Source organism: Nematolebias whitei, chromosome 9, assembly GCF_014905685.2.
Source record: "Nematolebias whitei isolate Nwh7 chromosome 9, NemWhi1, whole genome shotgun sequence".
NCBI classification, from domain to species: domain Eukaryota; kingdom Metazoa; phylum Chordata; class Actinopteri; order Cyprinodontiformes; family Rivulidae; genus Nematolebias; species Nematolebias whitei.
In genome coordinates this window covers 46447702-46474837 of record NC_056506.1, presented here as the reverse complement: position 1 = coordinate 46474837, position 27136 = coordinate 46447702, and the positions used below count along the sequence as shown (strand labels likewise).

At 40.5% G+C, this 27136-nt stretch overlaps 1 protein-coding gene across 1 annotated transcript in view; it reads right to left on the bottom strand.

The window, feature by feature from the left end:
- Positions 1 to 5839: 5839 nt before the first annotated feature.
- Positions 5840 to 27136, bottom strand: part of LOC119414301 (contactin-associated protein-like 4) — a 152921-nt gene continuing 131624 nt past the window's right edge. The window contains exons 18-24 of the mRNA XM_037681396.1: positions 25583 to 25822; positions 22415 to 22636; positions 20203 to 20336; positions 17949 to 18036; positions 11780 to 11998; positions 10106 to 10177; positions 5840 to 6228 (exon numbers count right to left, since the gene is read on the bottom strand). Of these exons, the coding sequence (XP_037537324.1) occupies positions 6032 to 6228; positions 10106 to 10177; positions 11780 to 11998; positions 17949 to 18036; positions 20203 to 20336; positions 22415 to 22636; positions 25583 to 25822 (1172 nt within the window). The 3' untranslated portion in view covers positions 5840 to 6031. The remainder of the gene's footprint in view (positions 6229 to 10105; positions 10178 to 11779; positions 11999 to 17948; positions 18037 to 20202; positions 20337 to 22414; positions 22637 to 25582; positions 25823 to 27136) is intronic.

Here is a 27136-nt window from a genome sequence, read left to right as displayed (position 1 = left end):
TAAACGTGTTAAAAAAAAAAGCTCACTCTGAAGCTAAACGCCATGAATTGATAACTGAGGCGAGAAAACCCACGTGTCGCATTGCAGCCTCAGATGAAACCTCATAAAGGTTTTTGTTTTGAAACCTTAATATTAAATATTTTCCGGCTTCAAAACCTAAAAATATTAAATCTGACTGAACTGTATCACTGACACCCTGTTAGTTTCGTTGTTAACAGAGGAGATCAAATCTTAATTGTAGCCGTTTGCAGACTTCATTTGGTTATAATGGTGTTTTAGTTTTCACAGATGCTTCAGATGCCAGTTATCAGCCTCACATCTGGTCTCCGAATGCAACCACTACGAGAAGATTTAAATGAAATGGAGCAGGGATTAGCGATCCGAGGCAGCTGAATCATACTGCATCCTCAGGCGTCTCAGCGTTTAAACAGAGACCAAGTGGCTCTTCACGGAGAATCACTTCGACACCCACTGCGCCTGAACGCTGCACGACTTTACATATTCCTCTCATCTCCAGGATGTTAACAGCCATCAGAAATGTCAGCGGTGAAGGATGCGTTTCCTCCCACGGTGCAAACCTGAAGGAACTCTTACAGTAAAAGTACACAAGTTGTTCTGCTTCTTGAGATCTCTGAAGAAAGAAACTCAAGAGCTCATCAAGTTAGATATTTTTAAAGACGTCCTTCTTCAGCTAATTTTCTTTCATTATGTTGCGTAAATGAATTAAAGCACATGTCAGACATGTAAACAAATCAAACGTGAGTTGTGTAGTAATAACCTCCGGCTAAGATAAGAAAGTGTTAAAAAAAAAGGTTTATTGTCAACAAACAGTAAAGAATCAGAACTAAGAGCAAAGTGTGAACAATTTTAAGTCAAACCACTCACACACACTTTTTCACCATTTACAGCAGATATTTATAATTAACCAGTGTTTCATTAAAGAAGCTACAACAGTTTCATCTTGAAAAATACAACGGCAGACAACAAATTCAGTGAAAAGATGATTTATTTTATTTAATATTGTAGAATTGCCTTTGATTCTGAGACCAATGAATCCAAATTAAGGTGGAAATCTGTAGCTACAAAATGTGTAGTTTTATCTTTAGAAGAGGTTTTCAAATAACAGCTTGTTTTACACAAGCTTCACTGAAACGGGGGTGAATAGTGCAAGTGTTGAGCTCAGCAGTGCATTAGTCATACAGTGAATTAAATATAAAATGAAAACAAAACAGACAAAAGAGCATTATAGCTTATAGTTACAACTATAGAAGCCGAGAGGAGCTTAGAAATTAATTTTCTGGCTTTTTTTTTTTGTCCAGGTATCAATATTCAGGTGTTCTTTTGTTGTCCAAATAGTTTGTTTCGTTATCACAAGATCATGCTCATTTTATCAGAATAATGAGTTCTCTTTGTTTCAAGATAATTCTCATTTTCACAGTATAAAGATGAAGCTTACCGTATTTTTCGCCCTATAAGTCACAGTTTTTTTGCATAATTTGCATGCCCTGTGACTTATACGCCGAAGAGACGTATTTATGGATTTTTCTCATATTTATAAACCAATTTTTGGCTGAGATGTGACCGTTTTCATTCTTTCTGACTGAATATATCGAACACTACCATTTTCTGCCATTAGATGGCACTCGAGGTGTAAGGCATGCTGTTGTATCATGTAATAGGTAAAAGTGGCTATTAATGACACAATCAGCTTGCCATAAACTGCCACCTTCGTCCAGCTCACCTGGAGCAACCATCAAATCAGCTTCATTTCGCTGCGCTGGCGAAATGCAGCTGATTTGATGGTTGAAGTGCATTTATTAAGTAAAAGTTAAACTGAGACACACCTTTGCTATAATTCTGAGCAAACAAACAATTGTTTTTAAGTGTTAATCTTGTTAAATTCTTCTTAAAGTTCTCCTGTGCACCCCCCCGTGGCCACCGTTTGGCAGCCAATCGATTTTTGGCACAACACCGGCCCACGTTTCCGGGTTCGGCACGCATTTTCAGGTTGTCAGCGGTGACGAGTAACAAACGCACTGCGGCAACGGTGACGTATACGGCGAAGCGACATATTTATGGATTTTTCCACTTTATTAGACATATTTGGACTGATGCGACTTATAGGGCGGTGCGACGTTTACAGCGGAAAACACGGTAATCTCTTTTTACCGTGAGTACCGGTAATCAAGATAAGTTGTCTCTGTTTCAAGATAAAGCTAATTTTGTCAAGTTGTTTATAAAGTTATCTCAACATAACAACTTGTTTTCTTAATAAGATAAAGCGGCCTTGTTATCTTCAGATAATAAAATAGTTAACTCATTTAAGACATTTGCCTCAAAGTTAATAGCCGGTACGTTTGTTCTCGGCTTCTGTAGAACCCGTTTTCATGGGCTCAAAAGAGAAACAATATAAAACAGAAAAAACTAAAGTTAATTGTGGCATACAGTCAAAGCAAATGTTTTAGTGAATAGCTTAAATAAAATACATTAAATGTGTTTTGTAATGAATCGCTCGTTTTAAATGTGGGAACAACCAAAATGTGAAGGATACAGAGAAAAACGTTTAAATTTTGTATTCTTGTTCTGCAGCATGAGAACAGTTTGAGAAAACACAGAGGGGTCAAATCTGCCAAAAGGCCTTTTATCTCTAGTGTACCTTTCGCAGCGTCCACTTCATCAGCTTGCAGGATTGAGTCCCTCTTTGCAATCAGCTGCTGCTCGCGCTCGAGGTGGAGGAAGGTCGGTGTTCCTCTTCACCAAAGACCGAGCTCGGAAATCTTCTGAAAAGACAAAAACTCGCACCCTCGGCTGTTGTGAGGCAGGAGTTGAGCATCGCACTTTAAAGAGTTACCAACTTATGTCATTAAAAGCCCATCTGTGTTTTGGAGTCGTGCAGAGAAACGGTGGTTTGTGTTCAGACGCAGCTGCTCAGCCTCTTTGCACACGAGTCGGATCAACGCTCGCAGAGGTTCGTTTCATTTTCCACCACTAATACGGCAAAGTCTTCTCGTTACACCTACGGCTGCTTGACAAAGTCCTTCAGGTTTTATCTTCCCGTCTCTTCACGTCCACGCTCCCTGCTTGCCACCGAATCACAAACCACCTGTCAGATTAAAGCAGATTAGCGATTGTAAAGCACATTAAGTGTCTCTGCGTGCCGTCAACGTTAAAAGGAGCCATTTGGAGGGAAGCTCCCTGCAGGCCGGAGCTGCAAGGAGAACGTTCGAGTCAACAGCCTGCACGAGCCTTTCCTGGAAAGCAAAACTATAGAAAATAGTTCAAAGAATGGAAAAAATAAAACATTTCATTACAAAAAAACCTCCTTTAACAAACAGCTGAAGGACAGCGGAGAAGCCGCAGAACAAACGTTACTTCTCATTTGCATGATTGGAGAGAACAAGACTTTGAAGATGCCTCTCGACAGTTTTATAATAAAAATAAAAATCTGTGGTAGAAAAATGTCGCTGGATGAAAATCACTCATAAAAATGTTTAATTCATGTTCTGACTTCAGTTAAAAAACATCAAATGTCTGTATTTTGTAGACATTCGCTGGTTGAATGCGTTCTAATAATGCATATTTTTAAAAAGCGCTTCCTCCTCAAGGCCTCCTGCTTTTGATGCGACTATATTTGTAACGAACTACGAGAAACGTCATTTTTAGACGACTTTAAAGCATCGGAAATTTAATTTAAAGGCGTCACTTCGAACTTTTATCATCAAACGACGTGGATTTTGTTGGGCATCACTTCTGTTTGGTTGATCTTTAAAATTAATGTTTAATTTTTTGCTCGTCTGGTAAAGAATTAGATGTTTAAACTTTAACCAGGATTACGTTGTTAACTAAAAGTTAAAAGAAGCTTTATGTTTGTCTTTATGTTTATCTTTGGTGCCCTCATAATGAGACTTTTATTTAAACTAAACTTTGATTTTAAATATTTTAAAAGTCTATAATAATTCTTACAGGGTAAGTTACAACACAGAACATAGAATCACAGTACTTTTGTATTTTTATTTTAAAATTGTGACAACGTTACTAGCTTCTTTCATGAAATGGCAATCTGATTTGGCGTTGGGCAGGTCTTGAACCACCAACCATCAATCGATCATGGTTCCAGTGGTGACGGTGTGAGCTTTCATCACTGAAGCTGGAACCAAAGGAGGCATGGAGAGTAACTCGGTGGCATTGACGTGGAGCACTGAACGTAAAACATGTGTTGGACTCTAACATTTACATCCTGCAACTGTTTGGTGGTGTGGACTCAACGGTTTCGACTCTGCTGCGACCTCCCTTGGTGGCTCAGAGGTGTAACATTGGCAGGTTGACTTCAAAACTCACTCAAGCTGCCTCAATCCTTTCAACAATCACACTACTATGGCTAAAATGCACCGCAGTCCCAGTTTGAAGTGTTGGCAGTATCTTCAGGTGGTATCTGCGACTTGTTGGCCCACAGCATTCATGAGGGCGTCTCCAGAATGTCTCGCAACGATCACAGGGTTCTCAGTGTCCTCACTTGAGTTGCAGACACTCGCAGACTTATCCTGTAATTCTGACATTGTTAAAAATAAAAAAGTTTGTGAAAATTTCCTCACAAAATCTTTATCTGTACCTCATACCCTTCATGATTTGAAGTTATGCCCAGGTTAAAAATAAAAAATAAAAAACACTCCAGCAATAAATGATATTTAATAAAGAACTGGTCCAAATCTGTCTATCTTCAATTCAAACACCTTCTCTAGTAGACAACATGATAAATGTGGGGTTGGCAGCTGAGTCCGGTATGATGAGTGGATGTGCACAACCTAAGGTTGGGCAAATCTTGTACAATACAGGATTTTCAAAAATTGGTTGCTCGAACCCATAATTCACGAAGACGCAAGTGAAAGGTTCTCAGTTGCCAACTATCCCCCCAACTGTCACAGCCCTTAGTTGGGCCCTTTCGCCCAGAACCAGGAAGCCACAGTGCTCTCTCCAATCTACACCATCTATGAAAACATGATTACAACTGCAGAACACCTCCTTTAATGTAGAAGCAATCCTAACACTGCTGCTAGCTAAATAGTTTTGCCTGCCTGTGTGTCACCAAGAAGATCCTCTTCATCCCCACATGTTTGATGCTTACTCTTGTGCAGCTCAGGTGCAGCTACATGGTAGAAGATCGGCATGTGAGTATCCAATCTGTCGTAGGTTATTCCATCGTTTGTTGCTTTCGTGGTCGCAGCTTCATGGGGCTATCGTCACCAGATCCTCAGCAACTGAGAACGTGTATCGTCACCTCGTCCTGTCCAGAACCCCGATACACCGTGACCGTGCTACAGAGGTTTTGTGTATGCTCAAAACTCTCTACGACCTATCACGCATCAGGAACTGACGGTGTTCTTCGTGTGCACCTGAAGACCTCACCACGATCTGGCAAAGACCCTCCATGTTCTGGCTGAGTGTTTACGTTGTGGGAGGATCATTATCCAGTGAAGAAGCTTTAGTTATTTTCAAGAGGATGTGTCCAGAAACATTCTAGAGCTTAATTTCCTCAACGAGCACTGAAAGCCCATTAATCCTCTAATGCACATTAAAAAAGGCTTGCACTCAAGCAAACAGCATCTCCTACAGAAGAGCTCCTCTTGAGGGTCTGAACAAGGGGTAAAACATTCCCTTTCAAGTGAAACAAACATTCATTCATTCCCTTCAGAAAAGCCTCGACTCAAAGTCCCAAACGCGCTGGAATAAAGAAATAAAGTTAAAACAACCTTTCACAAAGACAGTGTTATTACGTCAACATGTACATTTTTATAATTACAGTTGTTGGAACAAGGATCGAACACCTTTCTGGTCCAGCGCTGCTGTTGGTTTAAATCAGCTTATACACAATATACAGGAAAAGACAAAACTGCGCGCGGTTCCTTCTTTTCGTTCGTTAATGCCGCCTCATTCCAAGTGTGTTGCTGGATCGTAGTGCAGTGTGAAGTCCTGAGGCGTTGCAGGATGCTCCTCTCTGCAGCCTCCTCTCAGAAAAACAGCGGCTGGCCGCAGGTTACATGAAAAAATCTTTTGGATTTTCAGCGGAGACGCTCTGGGGGTCTGCCTGGTTGGTGTAAGAGAACTCCTGACTGTCTTCCTGTTTGACTCCCTTCACTTCCTGGTTTTGATACGTCTCTTTTCTCCTGTAGAGGAATCTGGCGGTTACGGCCAGGACGACCACGATCACAAAGATGACAACAGCTATGACACCTGAAAAGCACAAAACATTCACATTTAAAACAGAGATGTGTTTAAATTGAGAAAAGACACATAGAAGAGAGAGCATGGCGGGGCTGTGCAACTACTAAATAATATTTCATACTCGGGTTGTGTAATATGACTGGAAACCAATATCACGATTTTATTTTTTTATCACGAGACACGATATATTGCTTTTTTCCTGCTGATAAAAACTGCATGTATAAGTATTCTGGTAATACATAAAATGCACCAGTGTGATAATTAAGAAACTTATCCATAGTTTTTTTTAATATTTGCATGCAGAAAAGAAAAATCCAAATTAAATTATATGTAACAAACTTGTAGCTACACTCTATATATTTTTATGACCTGGTTTTATAGATCTTTAATTAGGATGGCTCAGTGGCTTTGAACTAAGTGCTACAGGTTTTAGGAGATTAAACAACCTCTAAAATTTAAACACGTCCCGCCTTAAATAGGTCTTACAGCCACAACAGCCATCGTGATGTCTAGTCTGAAGCACCTTGATGCTTTACAGTTTGTTTCATGGTCAATTTTCCTTAAGGATAAAAAATACATAAGCTGCTAGATAATGCTACATTGCATAAACTAACTTAAAACAGGGTGCATCTGATGAGATACAAAGGGGAAAAATACTAGTGAAGGTATGTACCATCTCACAGGGTAACACTGGATTATAGTATCAATCTTACAGTTTGAAAAATCAGCTTTCCAACCTAAACTAAGTATTTTTATTGCTCGACGAGGGAGCGTGCGCAGCCTGTTTGAGTGTCTCTGTGAGACTCATTTCTGCTGCTTTAGTTCTTCGAATTAAACACTATTAACACTAAAAGACGAACATTTGTTTGGGCCAGATTACAGCAAAAATGTGTCAAAGTTTGATTTAAAAATATTCCCTCAAACTCAAAGTTCTCTCTGAAAATCAGCTTCAAGTGTGTGCAGTTTACCATGAACACTGTCCATCAGCGTCTACGTTTTAAACTATTCTAAGACGTGCACGAATGTGGAACGGCAGTTTAATCTTAGTACAATAGCCATGTGAGCACATTATTATTATTATTATTATATTATTTACTTATAATAAGATAGGTTTTGTGGAAGTCAATATTTTTCTGTACGCTTTTGGAGGTGTGGTCGTCAAAAAGAGTTCATTTTGTCCACTTGTGAAAATGATGAAAATTGTGAGCTACCCCGTTCTGAATTTGAGCTTTATACGTTTGTTAAATTTCTATTTACTAACAGATTGTTACCGTATTTTTCGAACTATAAGGCACACTTAAAATCCTTGAACTTTCTCAAAAATCGACAGTGCGCCATATGTTTTAATTCTGGTTGTGCTTACTGACCTCAAACTGATTGCACGTGGTTATTGTGAATGAGTTGAATAAAGTTTGACTTTTCTCACTGTTTTGTTTCGCTTAATGCGCCTCATGTATAAAAACAGACCCGTTCATTGATACTGCGCCTTATAATCCAGTGCGCTTTATAGTACAAAAAAAAAAGGTACTCACAAAACATTAGAAAACTGAACCATCTTCTTAAAATACATGCATTACATCCAAGTGAGGATTTCTATTTAAAAACATCCACATTGTTCACTGGTGTCCGCTTTAAGTTTTGTTCAGCCGCATCGGCTTCGTTTGTCATCATTTTCGTGTGATTGCTCAACTACAAACCGGATTCCAAAAAAGTTGGGACACTAAACAAATTGTGAATAAAAACTGAATGCAATGATGTGGAGGTGCCAACATCTAATATTTTATTCGTAATATAACATAGATGACAGATCAAAAGTTTAATCTGAGTAAATGTAACATTTTAAAGGAAAATATGTTGATTCAAAATTTCACAGTGTCAACAAATCCCAAAAAGTTGGGACAAGTAGCAATAAGTGGCTGGAAAAAGTAAATTGAGCATATAACGAACAGCTGGAAGACCAATTAACACTAATTAGGTCAATTGACAACATGATTGGGTATAAAAAGAGCTTGTCAGAGTGTCAGTGTCTCTCAGAAGCCAAGATGGTAAGAGGATCACCAATTCCACCATTGTTGTGCAGAAAGATAGTGCAGCAATACCAGAATGGTGTTACCCAGCGTAAAATAGCAAAGACAAGTTATCATCATCAACCGTGCATAACATCATCAAAAGATTCAGAGAATCTGGAACAATCGCTGTGCGTAAGGGTCAAGGCCGTAAAACTCTACTGGATGCTCGTGATCTCCGGGCCCTTAAACGTCACTGCACCTCAAACAGGAATGCCACTGTCAAGGAAATAACAGAATGGGCTCAGGAATACTTCCAGAAAGCATTGTCAGTGAACACAATCCACCGTGCCATCCGCCGTTGCCAGCTGAAACTCTACAGTGCAAAGAGGAAGCCATTTCTAAGCAAGCTCCACAAGCTCAGACGTTTGCACTGGGCCAGGGGTCATTTAAAATGGAGTGTGACAAAATGGAAGACTGTTCTGTGGTCAGATGAGTCACGATTTGAAGTTCTTTATGGAACACTGGGACGCCATGTCATCCGGACCAGAGAGGACAAGGATAGCCCAAGTTGTTATCAACGCTCCGTTCAGAAGCCTGCATCACTGATGGTATGGGGTTGCATGAGCGCTTGTGGCATGGGCAGCTTGCATATCTGGAAAGGCACCATTAATGCAGAGAACCATTTTCAGGTTCTAGAACAACATAAGCTCCCATCTAGACGTCGTCTCTTTCAGGGAAGACCCTGCGTTTTTCAACACGATAATGCCAGACCACATTCTGCAGCAATCACAACATCATGGCTACAAAGGAGAAGGATCCGGGTACTGAACTGGCCAGACTGCAGTCCAGATCTTTCACCTATAGAGAACATTTGGCGCATCATAAAGAGGAAGGTGCGACAAAGAAGGCCCAAGACGATTGAACAGTTAGAGGCCTGTATTAGACATGAATGGGAGAGCATTCCTATTTCTAAACTGGAGAAACTGGTCTCCTCTGTCCCCAGACGTCTGTTGAGTGTTGTAAGAAGAAGGGGGATGCCACACAGTGGTAAAAATGGACTTGTCTCAACTTTTTTGGGATTTGTTGATGCCATGAAATTTGGAAACAACAGATTTTTCCCTTAAAATGATACATTCTCTCAGTTTAAACTTTTGATCTGTGATTTGTGTTCTATTCTGAATAAAATATTAGATGTTGGCACCTCCACATCATTGCATTCAGTTTTTATTCACAATTTGTTTAGTGTCCCAACTTTTTTGGAATCCGGTTTGTATAAAAACCCTCTTAGATTGGGTTTTCCAACAGGAAGTAAACTAACAGTTACATTAGGGGTAAAAAAAATCCACAAACTCTTGAAGTCTGTTCAGTTTGTTTCCTTCTGAATTGTTGGGTTCAGTCTTTCACCCTGCGGTCCGTTTGTTCCACTAATTTGAACTTCAGCAGATCGAGTGAAGAATTTCACTCATTTAGACTCTTTTCTTCATCCACACAAAGTTTTATCTAACTGGAATTCCAAAAACAAACAAACATCTGAAATCAATTTCTTTTTGTACGACTTTGGTTTGAAGATAATGGTGAAAAGTTTCTCTGTCGTCTCGGACCAGTTTTAATTAGTTTAGCTCTCTTTTGTGTGCCGCGACACAAAGTCACAAACATTTAGACCGTTTCAAACGACTTGATTCACACAGTTAAAGGAACTATTTCATATTTTCTTTTGATTGAATCTGAGGCAGAGGAAATCGTGAGGAAAAAGAAATGTACATTTGATGTGATATTTTCATCATCTCATCGCTGCTGCAGAGTATTTTCATTGATAAGGTGTTAATCTATGACAAAAAGAAATCCAACGTACAAATAAAACACGATAAAAGATGTACCTCCGATCAGAGCCGAGTCCGTCTTCATGGCATTAACTAAAGGCTGACCAGAACCTACAGAACCAGCTCGGTCTAGAGCAGAAAAGGGAAAGCAGAGAGGAAGAACAAGAAGAAATATATACACAGGAATAAGGAGCAGGACAAATTAGGTTTAATGGTGTACATACCATAAAGATTTAAAAAGGTTAAAGCAGAAAAAAACAGTGCAACATTTAGAGACAATAAAATTTGGAGCAACAATCCAACAAGCTTTATTAAAGGGTCATAAAACTGTTTGAGAACCAGACTGGAGGAAATAAATGCCAAAGGAACTCCCCTCTTTGGTTCAAATTAATTATCTTCCCAAGCACATTATTATGCGTCTCCTTAACGAGGTGCCCATTCTTAATGAGCGCATATTTTAGTATAAAAAGCAGCTTCTTTAATAGAACTGATAGAAAAGAAACAAAGAAGCCTGAAAAAGAAATGCTGCTCAACTGCTTTGCCACAAAACTGCTAATTAAACTAATCGCGTGGCAGCAACTCAGAGATTTAGGCCTGTAGACGTGAAGGCGACGTGCTCAAGTTCAAACATCACTTAAGGATTTACGTGACTTTGAATGTGGCATAGTTGTTGGGGCCAGACGGGCTGGTCAGATGTTTCAGAAACTGCTGATCTACAGGCATTTCCACCCCAAACCATCTCTGGGTTTTACAGAGAACGGTCCAAAAAAGAGAAAGTGAGAGCAGCAGTTGTGTGGGTGAAGTCAGAGGACAGACAGGTTGGAGGTGATGGAAAGGCAGCAGTAGCTCCAACAACCACTCGTTTCAACCAAAGTCTGCAGAGCACCATCTCTGATCGCTCAACAGCCTCGAAGAAGAAGACCTCACCGGGTACCACTTCCTGCCAGCTAAGAACAGGAAACTAAGGCTACCTTGGCAGCCATCTTGGATTTTGATGTGACAACATAATTTATGTTAATGATCTTTATTAGGCCTTGATGCAAACACACACCATAATGGATGTTGGTATCTCACTTATTTTTCAAGTTATCATGCTCACAACACTCAGAAAGGTTATTTCTAATTAAAAAGAAGGTCTCAGTGCTCATTTCAGTCTTGTAGCTGTAAGCAACAGTTTCCTGTTTGCAGCCTGTTTGTGGTGTGGAACATGTTTCTCAGCCAATTTTAATGCATCACCCATCTGCTGTGAACTTCAGCACCATCTGTGGTTCCAACGAGCGCGAGACCAGGTGATTATTTCCAGGACAAGAGAAACAAGGCCGTGCTTCTTTATGAAGCAACGTTACAGCTGCGGCCTGGGCTAAACATTTACCGCCGAGTGTTTTCTGACGCCCATCTGCCTCCCATCCTGCGTGCGTAACTCCTCATCTGAAGCTTGCGAGTGATTTTACACAAAGATTATTTAATTCAGAACACCAACAAGTACCCCTGTGCAGCATATCAGTGAAAACAAACCAAACTTTCACCAAATCGCTTTGATTTCATAAATATAACAGGATCCTGAATTAAATTAGAATTTTTTTACTGCATGAAGGTTATGACACAATATATCAAGAAAAGATGACAAACATTTAGAACAGAAACATGAGTCTCCTGTAGACATATTTTGTGTCAAAAGCTCACTTCCTGAAAGTTTTCAAGAGAATCAAACCAAGCCCCGCCCCCTTCTACCTGATAGGTGGTGTGTGTCCTCAGCTGAGTAGGGATTGGCTGAAGCTGAAGAGCCACAGTTGGACTGGACTAAAGGTCCGGAGATGAAAACGGGGCTGGTGTTTGGGTTCAGAAGAGCTGCTTTCAGAGGGCTGATGGAGTTGAAGAGAACCACCGACAGACAGCCGGTGAAACCCAGAGACCCGAGCCGGACCAGGTCCGGATCCAACTCATTGGACTCTGATGAGAGACAAAAATCTGCATAGATTATTTTGTTCTTTAAAGTCAGAAACAATTAAAGTACCTATTTTTTCTTGTATTTGATTAGCCTGTTAACACAGCTACTTACAGTTTATGTATTTTAGAGTTATTATATTTTTTATTATCTTTGATAATCAGCTCAAAGATTGACATGTTATAATTTGTGGTTTAGTGTTGAGTTTTAATACAATCATGTTCATTTTTCTGTTGTGTTTTTTTAGTAAATTTTTTGTTTAGTTGCCTTTTTGATTTTGTTATGAATACAAGTATTAAAAAAACAAAGATTTTAAATCGTGTCCGTTATTTTCGTTTAGAAAAACAAAACCCTTGGCCCACATAAAAAGGAGGTGACAATTTCTCAAATTGGAGCGTTTGGCGGCCGACTGCCAACCACAACCTGATGTCAACGCTCAGAAAACCTCGTTCTCCAGCCCATAAACAGCAAAGTGTATAAATAATTCGGCTTTGACCAGATTTATTTTGTAGAACACACAATTTTAGGGGCCAAGAGCTGTTTGCATATGGATGATAAGAGCAAACTGAAAAAAGTCACTGTTGTCAAATAACCTGTTTGTGTGCACAGAGCTTCAGTTCATTATATTTTCTGCTTTCTCCACACACCTCATTAGACCCTCACAGGGTGGTCCAGCATCATGCACCATATAGTCTGGTGTGGTACGTCAGGAAATAGCCCAAAATGAAAGGTTTTTGTCCATGTTGATTTTATTTGTTTTTGTCTTGGTTAGGGGTCAAATAAGCCTGAAATATTGGGATTCAATTTTTCAAGCCTCTTGACCTCATTTTATGACACTTTGTCAAAATGGCCACTTCCAGGTTGAATATGTGACATAATGACCCCTGTACGTTAGACACAATCACAAACTTCGTGTCTAAACTTGTGTTTTTGAATACGAGGAATGTCATGGAATATTCTGAATTGACAACGGAGAGGCAGAATCCTTAAAAATCCAATATGGCCACCAGAAAATACAAAAACTTCCACTATTTTCCATCTGAGAGTGATGTGATGGTTATTACAGACACTATTTGATCAGTTTCAAATGTAAAAACTCATTTTCTTTCCAACTGCAGATTTTATCTTTATACAGCTATCGCCCACTATCACTGAATGGGAATTGTTATTTATTTAGTTATTATGCTAAACATTTTAAGAACAATCACAGAGCTGAAACATTTTTATTCATCTGTATTTGGGACTGAAACAGAGCCTGGCTCAACCCGTTGTGATTTTAGGTCCAGTTTATTATCACCCACTGCCAGAGGAGAAGGCGGAGCGATCATGTTTTAGCCCAGGTCTGCGTTTGATTCTTTACACCATTAGTAAAATCTCTCAAGGACCAGTGAACGATGACTGGACATGGACTGCGGACATCCACAACTGATTAAATGTTGGTGTCAATCTTTTTCAATTCAGTTTATTTATAAAGCACCAAGTCACAACAGAAGTCGTCTCAGGGCACTGAAGCATTCAATACATAAAAAATAAAGTTAACATTATTTATATGAGGAGCAGACTGCTTTGAGTTTAACTATATCCAAAGATAGATAGATATATTTTTTATTTTATTTTATTTTTTTCCAAAGTTCTGCCATTAACCAGACCTTTATTTACAACAGAGTGGGTTACAGACGATGCACTGATTCTCATTTCTACCCACATCAGCTCATAGACATTCAGTACAGCAAACTGTTACACATTCTGCTTCCAAGTCTGCATCCATCACTTCATGAGACAAATTAGTGCGCTCCACCTTTATCTGTTAGTTTGAGTGACTTGACTCTCCATCATTCATGTGCGCTCCTTCACAGAGGTGTAAACAGCAGCTGTCGGAGCCGACACCACCGTGGCAAACAGCTGCATCAGTGTCTGATCAGACGACTGAAAGCTGACTGGGGTTTTCTTTTCCACCTGAACACATCTGCATGTTGATGAGAGCGTCGGGAAACGAGCTCCTCTCAGCTGACGCTCTGCTCGCTGCGTCACGTCTCCGCCTCCGTCGCTCGTTCTCCTTCTGGGTCCATTAGTTAGACTGATGGATGAGGAGGTTGGGAGGAAACGACAGAAAATCCACTTCGCTGCTGTTTTTTTTTCTGATCCTGATCCGTCTCTCTGCCGTCTCCAGTTTGACAGAGGGGATGATGGGTCACACGCCGACATGACGGGGTTGAACCGCACAAATAACACTGAGCTGAGAGCAACGCTTTATCAGGAAAGACAGAATTTATATACTTTGAATCGATTAAGAGCTTAAACTCTGCCTTTTGTGCCAGAATTTTAAAACAAAATCATCTTATGTTGGTCACTTTGGTCAAGCGTGATCTCATGAGACACGAGATGTCTCGCTTAGCGTTGAGGATGACTCTCAGCTACAACCACAGCTAATTTTAGCTCAGTAGCTGTAAAGCTGACAGAGTTACGGCCATTTTTGTGTTTGCTAATGTCGGTCAGCTGTGGCGGCCATCTTGTATTGCAATAACTTTAAACGTTAATTTGTTGTAGATTTACATCTGTCATCATTTACTAAAAGTTTCATTAAAATTAATCATGTGGTTCATGAGATATTTTGCTAACAGAGAATGAATACATCCACAGACATGAACAAAAACGTGTCTGTCTTTTGGTGGTGGGTAGTAAATTTTTATAATAACCTATTACCGTATTTTAACTTATACGCCGCACAATTTTGCATAAATGTGCGACTTATACAGCGAAGCAACTTATTTATGTTTTTTTCCACTTTATTAGACATATTGGACTGATGCTACAATGTACGGCGGAAATTATTGTAATTGTTGTCACAAAAAAGCATACTTGGCAAATTGTAAAATTTATTCACTAAATCTTTTATTAGGATGCTCACTTTAATGTAAATTCTTAGGTATAATCTGAAAAAAAAGAGGTCTCTTTTAAAAAGCTGAGTCAGGTTTTGTCATTAATAACTAATGTGGTTCGTTTTAAAGCTGCAGAGCTCTGCTGTGGCTGCAGCCGGCGGCCTCTCAGCCCCTCGTCTTATTAACAGCTTCTTTCCCAGCAGCCTTTGATGGAGCAGCTCAGCACCAACATGAATAAGTCATGGTGGAACCAATTACTGTCTCACCTCGACTCCGCAACATGTCCCCGTCCAGGAGGACAAACACGACTTCCGTGGAAACGCCCGATGCGTTGACGCGGAAGGAAAGCCTACAATCTGCTTTGACCACGACACATCTTGGTGTAAAGTTGCTGAAACTCATCGGTAACTCTGATAAATTACAGCTGGTAAAACCGTCCTTCATCGTTTTGATATCTGGACGTTCATCGCGCTCATCTGTCGGCGTAACGCGATTTACCGCCGCAGCAAAAACAAGCTGCATCCTTCACAAGAAAGTTTCAACAAAAACTAATTAAACGATCCATTACGAAGGTAACTTATCAGTCTCTTCGAAATGGCAGGTCTCTGAAGGCTTTGTTAGCGAAATGCAAACCTGCACTATTTTGTGAACTTTGCAGAGTGTGATTGATTCAGTGGAGCGGCTGCCCGGTGAGCTGCCTGATTAAATGAGATGCAGGACTGTTGTGCTTCAAATGTGGCAGCGTGGCAGAAATGAAAGTTTAGTACAGGAGAAATGTCCTCAGGTTTTATTGACTCACTGACTAATATTATATGATGTTACTCCAATTTAAAGGTGGATTTGAACGGTGAATGTTGGTAGTTTTTTTTTTAAGTTGAGTGTTTTTCTGCGCTGGAACTGAACAGGGAATGTAAGTAAACCTTAATGTTTTTGGTGCGAGATGTTCCAGAGGGCAGGAGCTACACGGTGTAGAACTTTTTTTTTAATTGTCCGAGGCGGTGCAGCGTGACGGATCCTGGTGAGTGGAAGGAATAATTTTATCCACTACCAGAGGAATGGCAGAGCTAGTGGGTGGCCAACAGTGGCCTTGACCACCATACATTAATATTTGGCCACCCTAATCATTTGATCTCATGCCCATAAGATGTACGGATGGACAGAGGGCGTTTCCAGTTACCTCCTTCGCTCCACGACAGGGGACAACTACACGCGAGACAAACATGGTTAACTGGGACTACATCTGGGTTACGTGCTTCTGACAAGCGGTCCAGCTGCAGTTTAAACCTCCGTCTGACCAGACTAAATATTTGCAGTGAAAGCTTTGATGGAATTTAAAATGAGGTGTTGAATATATTTAAAGTTTTAGTGTACTACTGTACTTTATGTCTTGCAAAAAAGGCAAAATGGTGAGTGGACTGAAGCCACATAAAGAATAGAAATGTACACTTAACCATTTAGGTTCATAGGTTTTGCACCACATAAACCATATTACAATTTTAAAAGTTTTTTTATGGGTTTGTCGTCTTGATGAGATCAAATCTGTGTCAGTTTATAGTGAACTGCTTGCAGACTGTACAAGATGAATTGGGGATTGGGTATCTTGCTCAGAGACCACAACATGTGGGAATGACTGGGAATCAAACCTGGGACTTATGGGTCTCGAGTCGGCTGCCCTGCCTCTACCCCATCATCATCTCGGCCCCCCATCAAAAAGTTACAAAAGAGAGAAGAAAACAAGCAGAAACACTGTCAGAAGAAGAAGACAAAGACGTTCACCAGTCAGGGACCACAAGGACACTAAAACTGTCTGATTTCTGTTGAGACCTGACTCAAACTTCAAACCTTCTGAAAAGACAGTTGAGGAACGAGCACCTTATCACCCCCTACTGGACTGGAGGGAACCTGGAGATGTTTGAGGCAAACTGTGGTGGACATGGCTCAAAAAAAGATTAGAATATTAATGCTAACACACTGCACACGTGGACACAGCAGCCTGCGAGGAGGCCTCATCACTTCACAATGGTGTCACAAGCATTTGTAATGAGGGGGGGAACACATTGGTGGTGGTGGTGGTGGTGGTGGGGGGTCTTCCCCCAGAAAATTCTGAATAAAGTAGATTTTCTGCATTCTGTTTTATTTTAATGGGTTGTTAAACATATATATGTTTCCCTACATAAGTAAACACTTGATTCAATATCTATTTTAGAGATCACGGCACAAGAAGAAGTAGCAGCCCGCTTCTCTCACGCATCCCAACACCTCCCACCCCAGTCAACAACTGCCAGGACTAATGTAGTGCTAAGCTAGCGACGCGCAATACAGGCTCACTAGCTAAGATGGATTCATTCACTAAAATACAAACAGCGCTGGGTGAACTAATATTTCATGATAAAGTGTGTGTGTGGTCCAAACAAATTGTTAGGGGGACATGTTCCCTTCACATATAATTGATGTGACGCCCAGGTCACTTCATCACAATACTGATGCGTGGCACCGGCTTACTTTTTCACGTCGGCTGTTTTGCCTCTGTTACTACTTCGCTTTGCAAGACAGAGGCGCACCAAGAACGGATCGGCTCCAACCCCCCTAACCACCTTGATTCATTCAGAAATCACACAAAAGGTGCCTACAGATGGTCTACGTCCCAACCTGAACTGTCTTGTGAGTATGATCCCGTGAATCAGGAAAAAATAAATAAATAAAAACATTTGAAGAGGAATGACACTGGAATTAGATGTTAAAAATAAAAGTTTAGACCATTAAAAAAAAGGCTAAAATCCACAACACATTAAGCAAGATGTAGCCTAATAATCTCACACTTTAAATCCTATTCAGGACTTTATGTAACAGTTTTTACCAACCTGGTCTAGTTTAAAATAGACCAGGATTTGAAAGCAGCTTGAATTATTGGATTTTGTTTTTCCAGCAGTTTTTACACTTTTTCCCCCCCCAGATAGTTTGAATCCTCAGTCCTGGTGAAAACATCTGCTTCTTTGCTACATCCAGTGAGAAACGAGACCAAACTATTTTAGTTGTTATTCAAACGTCTGAGTGCTTTCAGTGCCTCGTTTCTTACCCTGCACTCTGCCCAAAACGAGAGACTTGATGCCGATTAAATCTCCATAAGATGTCAGGTTGAAGTGTTCTCTGGCATTGTGGTCGACCTGAAAACAGTAAAATAAAAATAATAAAGCTTATGCTGAAACAACAGGCCTTTTAATGGTATAACATGAAGACTTTCAGTTAAGAGTTGTGAAAAATGACGAGGCGTGCACCAAGCGCGCGTTCCGTGAACCAACACTGCATCCGAATGAAATGTTAAAACTTCTGAAACATTTCTTGCGCTCTAAAGAAACACTCGTTCAGAACGATAGAAACTGATAAAACAAGACTCGTATTTCACGGAGAATCAAGAGGCTGCACCGAAGCACGACCAGGTCACCTTGTTGTTCATCTCGGCGTGTTTATAATTATACAGACACTCCGGCTGCTGCTCAGATACGTTTCCCCTCGTTTATCATCTGAAGCCGTTAACAAGATAGGCGATTCAGTAAGCCCAGATATGATTAGGTCGCTTCATATTTCATCGTGTTTCGCGGCTCTGTCGGAGCTGCATCCAGAACAAAGGCTGACGTGACACCAAAGTGCTGACTCGTAGCTTCGTTTTGAAGAGGAATTAACCGTTCTGTGTGCCCTTGAGATGCGGTGAATGTAGACATTCAAAAGTTTCATGTTAATCCACTTTGTTTACATCAAACGCAGCACGTGAAACGACAGCAGCTGCGGTTTAACAGCACCGAGCGCCAGCATGTAACGCACGAATCTGCATGATGAAAAGCCCCGAGCGCTGGGTTCAGACTCAGAAAATGAATCCTGAGCAGCGACACGGCCGGTGTGGGCACAAGAATCCGCCCAGTCAGAATCAAAAATGCTTAATTTGTCCCAGTGGAGGGATTTGATCGGAGCTTGCGGCACGTGCGCTGTCGTGCAACGAGACGGAAACGCAGCTCGAGTGCAAAAATCACCAGATACAAGTCAGTTAACGTTCACTCCAATCAGCGGTGTAAAAAAAAAAAAAATTTTGTGTTCCTTTATAATTTTGGTTTATAAAAGAGTAACACAGAACAGAAGAAAACTTGTGATTAGAGCTGGAACGCCTGTTTATTTACCATTAAATGGTTCCACGTTTGGTAGGAAAACGTATTTATGAAAAACCTCAGATCTTCTCTGCAGGTGTCAAACGGCTTATTCAGCTTTTGAACCCCGCTTTGTGCTCCTGCGACCCAAAGGTGCCCCCATCAGGCACCTGATTGTCAGCACGTGAGAAACCAGTGGATACCTCATATCTCCACAGTCTGGGGCCCAACTATCCTCCAAGACGACAACGCTCACCCCCGCACATCAGGTTCATCAGAGACTACCTCCTGAATTTGTGGGTGGAGAGGATGGAAAGGTGTGCCTGCAGCCCCGCCCCATTGAACTGTGGGATCAGCTCTTTGTTCCAGGTGCGCCGACCCTGGTTTAAAACTCGGGGTGACTGATCCTTTCAGGATGTAGCCCCCAGACTGTGGAATCCCGTCTCTTCGTGCGGCTCTCCGTTGATTCCTTTAAAAAGCAGCGAAGACATTTTTATTCAGACAAGCTTGTAGTTAAATATTTTACTTTCTGTTTTTATCAGCTGTTCTTGTTTGTGTTTTTATTTTAAGTCTGCATTTTGTATTTCTCTAAAGCACTTTATGATTTTATCTATGAAAAGTGCTGTATAAATAAAGTTCACTTACATCAAATGTTCATTAAAGAATGAAATGCTGTCCCGCAGCAGTGCGTGACTGCTGGTGAGAAGGATTTGCCCGACTGTTGTGGCTGTGTGTGGTTCTTCCACATGCAAATTACCAAGTTGTTTCATTCCGTCCAGTAAACGACAAACAAAAGTCAAAAGCTGTTTGGCAGTAAAGATCTGGCCAGTTTTCCTCGGCACAACCCATAAACCCAACTCTGCTGCTCAACTCACAAATGCCTTTTTCAACAAACGTGGCACCATTTAGCAAATAAACAAACAAGCTTTCCAATAGTCCAAGATTCACTGCCAAGAAGAAAAGTTACAACAAAAACATATTTAACCAAACACAAATTTCTTAACTTTTTTTGTGCCAAGTGTCTCAAACAAAAGAGAAAGTTGTTTCTGTTGCCTGTTGGTATTTTTTAATTTTGCAGCAACCTGCCAAGGACGGCAGAACAGAATGAGTCTGGACGGTTCAATCCGTCACACGATGCGCTTGTTGTCCTCAAGTGCAATGTCCTAATAAATAAATACATTTAAACTAAATTACCTGCACAGACACGAAGTCCGCCGACCGTCTGACGGTAACCGTGTGCAGCTGGCCGTTGGCCACGCCCCTCACGCTGCTCCTCAACACGTCAGCGTCTCTGCTGTTGTCCAGCTTGTATCTCAACTCCAGCTCATCTTCACTCACAAGAAATAAAAAACACATTGGAGACGTCAACAATATTTCAGCTTAAATTAGTTCTATAAATGTTTTAGTCAAGGTTTGTCTTCGGCTGAAAAAGATCTGGCAGTGGTTTTGTAATCTGCGCCAACAGGGTAAGATTACATTTTTAATCTGTCAAACATAGGCTTGTGTTTCTGCGCTCTATTAATTAAGATTTCTACATTAAGAGGATCAGAGCTAATTCTCTATCCAGAGCTGGTCCCGAGCAAATCGAGTGCAGACTTAACAAAAGCCTCAAGCACTGAAGGTTTCGGCTAAAACAAGAGAAAATTAACAAACGTTTTCAAGAAATGCAGCGGAAACTTTGTGCAAATATAAATAATTATTGTAAACTGTTGCAAATACAACTTACTCCCTGTTTTCAGGAGGTATTGAGGGATTTGTTCGAGGCTTTTATCTACTTGATCTTACTGTAAAAAAAGAAACCTGCAGTAAAATCTGTGTTTGGGTTCAGGAGGAGGTTTATCTGCAGTCACGGCTAAAACACATTTAGCCACCCAAGAGCAAACAATTTCCAGCTCTCAGGTGTCTAATTGGGTGTTTCGTTTTAAGAAGTCAGCACAAAACCTGGACGTCCTGCGTTTTATCAGCTGCCTCCGAGTCATTAACAGAAACAAAAATCCATTTACAGCTAATCGAGCTGCAAACTCCCATTTCTATTAGACTCCTGGATGCAGAACATCTGAACTGAACGCGACTCCCGCGACTCAGAAAAGCAGAAACGACATCGTATCTCACCCAGAAAACAAGTTTTCAGCCGCCTCACGTCGGCAGCGACCCGACCTGTCGGCTATTAGCACCCCGGCAGATTCTTATTCCTGCAGCCTCAGTGATAAGAGCAGGAAACTCTTTAAGAGTTGTAACCAAATACAGCAGCTGGGTGGACTGGGAAGATGAAAAGGTGAATTGAGACGGGACATTTTAGAGATATTTTCTATAGAACGTGAGGAAGAGCAAAAGGATGACGAGCAGCTGATCCGGGAGGAGAAGTGAAAAACGCATCTAGAAAATGTTAAAAGGAGAAAAACGAGTCGAAGGGAAAATATTTTAAACTGAACGTACGAGGTTTAAAAATGGAGTTGTAGCCAAAATCAAACTGGGAATGACTCTCAGCTACTACCACAACAGATTTTAGCACATTAGCTGTAAATGACAGAAATATAGCCATCTGTGTGCTTTCTAAGCTCAGTTGATTGAGGTGGCCATTTTGAACTGAGCTGACTCCAAATGTCAATCAGTTGTTGATGTTCATCCAGTGGTTATTTCCTGACGGTTTCAGTAATATAAGCGTAATGGTTTATAAGATATTTTGCTAACAGACTGAGTAGACTCCACATATTTAATAGAAACATTTTAATCAAAGATCTTCCACAGTCTGTGTGTACCTAAACACATGTGGAGAATCAGTCTCAGCTACAGAAATTCAGGTCAGTGTCCACAAAAAGGACCGAGTTGTGGCCACTTTTGTGTTTTTTAATGTCAGTTGGTTGTGGCAGCCATCTTGAATTGGATCGGCTCCAAACGTTAATGTACAGCCGATTATGACTTCCTGAAAATTTTATTTAAAATCTTCCAGTGGTTCATACGATATTTTGCTAACAGAAAGACACAAATCAAAAACATTGGTGTCCCTGCTTCACCAGCAGGCGAAAGATTAAACAGCCATGCACATTTTACAAGCTTTCTCATATGCAGACAGATCTGTTTCATTCATTTTAATATTATTCGCAGGTTTAACAGTAAAACCATTTTTTTGTGACGGCGTGCAAATGCAACACTGAAACACAGCCGTCGACCTCAAACCACTTCCAGTCTGTTCCCAGACTGTAAACAGAAGCTGTGGACTCAGTCTGGTTTAAACACGGCAGGAAATGAAACAAATATGACGTGTATTTTCAGTTCAGTTGTTTTCTTGAACACACACACGCTGCACACGAAGAAGAGAGGAAACCAGAGAAGAGCAGGGCATGAAAAACACAGAAGGTTTAAATCAGACATCAGCTCGTTAAGTGTTTGGAGGTGGAAGCCTCACCGTGCTGGTTGATGAGCAGGACCAGGTACTCTCTGTAGTGGGAGCTGACGAAGAGGAGCAGAGCTGGACTCTGAGCCGTCCTGAAGCTCAGGGAAACATTTTCTCCTCTTAGCGTCATGTCAGAGGTGACGGAGGGCAGGCTGCTGCTGTTTCTGCTCCACTCGTAGGGCTCCTTGAAGGCGTATCTGATGGACGTGCCAGATTTGAAGCTAGCTGACACCTCTGGAAGACGATAGAAATATAAATATCACAAGTCTTTACTCACTCCTGCTCTCGCTGCGTATCGCTGCCAAACTTCCTTCAACTTCTGCATTTTTCTTCTTCTTCCTGTAGATTTTTTGGCAGTTGACAAATAACTTAAGCCTCAGTCAGAAAGGAGATAAGGGGGTTGTTTGTTTTTGTGGAGGGGGTGAGAATGAATGGGGGTGTTTCCTCCATGATATTGCTCGTCTTCGCAGAAGCCTCCAGCCTTGTGTAGTCACGCCTCATACAGGTGCTGGTCATAAAATGAGAATATTTTCTTCTTCTTCTTCTTGTATTGTTTTATGGCGGTTGGCAGACCAACTGTAAGGTGCATTACCGCCACCTACTGAGCTGGAGTGTGGGCAGAAGATATACAGGAGAGGAGAAAAAAAAAAAAAAAAAAAAAAAAAAAAAAAAAAAAAAAAAAAAAAAACCAATAATAATAATAATAGTAATATTAAATAAAATAAAATAAAAATAGATAGATAAATAAATAAACAAAATAAATTAATAATAATATGTAAAATATATAAATAAATAATATTAATAATAATAATAATTCTGTGAAATAACTTCACATCTATATTTCATCTAAATTCTCTCCATTAAATTTGTTTTTTTCAAGAAAATAATAATTTGATCTTTGACTTTACCAGCATCACTACTAAAGATATCATTAATTGTAAATTTTTTATTCATTTTAGTTATTTCTTTTTGGAAATGTCTTCTTTCTAATTCATATCCACAACATTCCATAAAATGAGAATATTGTGTAAAGGTTCAGTATTGAAGACACCTGGTGCCACACTCTAATCAGCCAATTAACTCAAAACACCTGCAAAGACCTTTAAATGGTCTCTCAGTCCTGTTCTGTAGCTACACAATCATGGGGAAGACTGCTGACTTGACAGTTGTCCAAAAGACGATCAGTGACACCTTGCACAAGGAGGGCAAGACACAAAAGGTCATTGCTAAAGAGTCTGGCTGTTCACAGAGCTCTGTGTCCAAGCACATTCATAGAGAGGTGAAGGGAAGGAAAAGATGTGGTAGATAAAAAGTGTATAAGCAATAGGGATAACCGCACCCTGGAGAGGATGGTGAAACAGGGGAGGTTCACAAAGAGTGGACTGCAGCTGGATTCAGTGCTTCAAGAACCACCACGCATAGACGTATGCAAGACATGGGTTTCAGCTGTCGCATTCCTTGCGTTAAGCCACTCTTGAACAAGAGACCACATCAGAAGCATCTCAACTGGGCTAAAGACAAAAAGGACTGGACTGCTGCTGAGTGGTCCAAAGTTCTGTTCTCTGATGAAAGTAAATTTTGCATTTACTTTGCAAATCAAGGTCCCAGAGTCTGGAGGAAGAGAGGAGGCACAGAATCCATGTTGCTTGAGGTCTAGTGTCAAGTTTCCACAGTCAATAATGACTTAGGGGCCATGTCATCTGCTGGTGTTGGTCCACTGTGTTTTCTGAGGTCCAAGGTCAATGCAGCCGTGTACCAAGAAGTTTTAGAGACTTCCTGCTTCCTGCTGCTGATCAACTTTATGGAGATGCAGATTTCATTTTCCAACAGGACTTGACACCTGCACACAGTGCCAAACTACCAGGACCTGGTTTAAGGACCATGGTATCCCTGTTCTTAATTGTCCAACAAAATCTCCTGACCTTAATCCATAGAAAATCTATGTGGTGTTGTGAAGAAGAAGATGTGATACACCAGAGCCAACAATTCAGAAGAGCTGAAGGCCACGATCAGAGCAACCTGGGCTCTCAGAACACCTGAGCAGAGCCACAGACTGATGGACTCCATGTCATGTTGCATTACAGCAGTAATCCAGACAAAAAGGAGCAACAACTAAGTATTGAGTGCTGCACATGCTCATACTTTTCATGTTCATACTTTTCAGTTGGCCAACATTTCTAAAAAACATTTTTTTATTGGTCTTAAGCAATATTCTAATTTTCTGAAATACTGAATTTGGGGTTTTCATTAGTTGTCAGTTATAATCATCAACATTAAAAGAAATAAACATTTGAAATATATCAGTCTGTGTGTAATGAATTAATATAATATACAAGTTTCACTTTTTGAATGGAATTACTGAAATAAATCAACTTTTTTTATGATATTCTAATTTCACGACCAGCACCTGTATGTGAAAGTGAAGCGGCTGTTTCCAAAGACGCAACTGAAACAGATTGAATGTTTTTAAAGCCAGTTTGTGTTACTTCTCATTGTTTTCCACAGAACACAAGTATTTGTTAAGTCCATCACATTTTGCTGGATATGTAATATAAAAAATGATCAATGTTGGACTTTAAAGAAACTTAAAGAGTTAAATAGCACAATGTATGGCCTATGAGAAGGATTCTTTCTTGGTTTCAATCACTTGAAACCTTAAAATAACAACAGTAACTTTTTAAAACTGACATAAAAAACTTAAAGAAACTAAACAGACAGAAATAAATATTCATACAAGTAACTGACTCACTGCTTTTTAAAAACACTTTGCAGAGGAAAGGGCCAAAGTTAGGGTGCAAGAAAAAAAAACTTCAGTCTGCTTACTTTAAGAGATTAAACAAACAGCACATCTAAAAACTTTACGTATTTTTAGAGCTGCGTGTTCCTGCTTTTGATTTCCCAAACAGTCTCGGCTCAGCCTGTGAAATATTAAACAGTGAGTGAGTCAGCGTGACTCAGACAGACAAACAAAGCTGTGGGAGACGAGCGCTGCAGAGACGGCAGATACAGTATCAAACTTGGTTAAAAGGATCCTTCAACTCAGAGACGCCTGAACTGAACTAATGAAAAGGTTAAAGGTCAGAGTTGCCACTTTAACTCCAAACATTTCAGTGAAATTAACTCCAGCACATCAAACGTGCATTAAGAACTGTTGGTGTCAAACAGTGTGTTTGTGTGTACCTGTGTGGCAGAACACCCCGGTGTAAGCAGACGCGCTGCAGTCGCAGTAGAAGCCGTTGACTCGCTCCGCACAGCGGCCCTGGTTCTGACAGAGCGAGCCGTAGCTGCTGCAGTGACCCGGGCAGCCGGGCCGGACCCCAGGCGTGATCTTCGCCCTTTCCTCCAGGTCCAGGGTGACGCCGTTCAGCTGCAGAGAGCGAATACATCCCCGGAAGCCCCTCTGCCTGGACGCTGTGCCGCCTGCAGACAAGAAATAAATTAAGAAAAACATGATTAAAGTACCGTAATTTTCACTGTACAAGTCACAGTATTTTGCATAAATTAGCATGTCTGAGACTTATACAGCGAAGCGACGTATTTACATTTTTCCCCCCATATTTAAAACCCAACTTTTGGATGAGATCTCACGATTTCATTTATTCTGACATGGAAAATATTGAACACTACCATTTTCAGCCAGTAGAGGGCGCTCGACTTATATGGCAAGCCAAGTGTCTCATTAATGCATTCAACCTTTATTGAAACAGGTTAGTCCCACTGAGCCACGAGGACTCATTTACAAGAGAGACTTGAATAATAATAGTTAATAGGTAAAAGTGGCTATTAGTGAGACACTTGGCTTGCCATACCTTTGTCTCGCTCTGGAACTCCTGGAGCAAACCTCAAATCAGCTGCATTTTGCTGCGCTGTCCAGGTGAAATGCAGCTGATTTGACCGTCAAAGTGCATTTATTAAGATTTATTAAGGAAAAGTTCAACTGAGACACACCTATACTATAATTTCGAGCAAACAAATAATTGTTTTTAAGTGTTAATCTTGTTAAATTCCTCCCGTGCACGCTTCCGTGGCCGCCATTTGGCAGCCAATCGATTTTTGGCACAACACCGGCCGACATTTCTGGGTTGTCGGCCGTGACGCATAATATATGCAACGTATTTATGTGTTTTTTTTCCATTTTATTAGACATACTTGGACTGATGCCACTTATACAGTGGTGCGACGTGTATGGTGGCAAGTACGGTAAAAACAGAAAAACAGAAAAGGAGCAAGCTCCTACACACAAAACCCACAAAATGTTAGTGTTTTACACAGAACAACAGTCTTCAGTGTTGATGAGCACAGGCCTTTGTAAAAACTGTTTCCTTCACGACTGATGACAGCATAAAGGTTTATAACAATGTTTGCTTAAATGCTATGAAAAATAAAAAAGATTATAATTGTTTTAAGAAGACATTTACTTTGGGACCCAAGTCAACTTTATTTATAGAGCGCATTTAAAACAGAACCTGTTATCAAAGTGCTTAACAACATCAATGGGAGTAAAATTAATGAAAAAATAACATACACTAATAATAATACTGAAGAATTAATAAAAAGCATTTAAAACATAGGATCACAGATTAAAAAACACTAGATCAATTTACACTGTGTGAAATGCCTGAGAGAACAGATGTGTTTTTAGCAGGGATTTGAAGTGAGGAAAGGAGGTGGCCTGCCTGATGTTGGTGTTGAAGGGAGGTGGCCTGCCTGATGTTGGGGGGCAGGTTGAAGGGA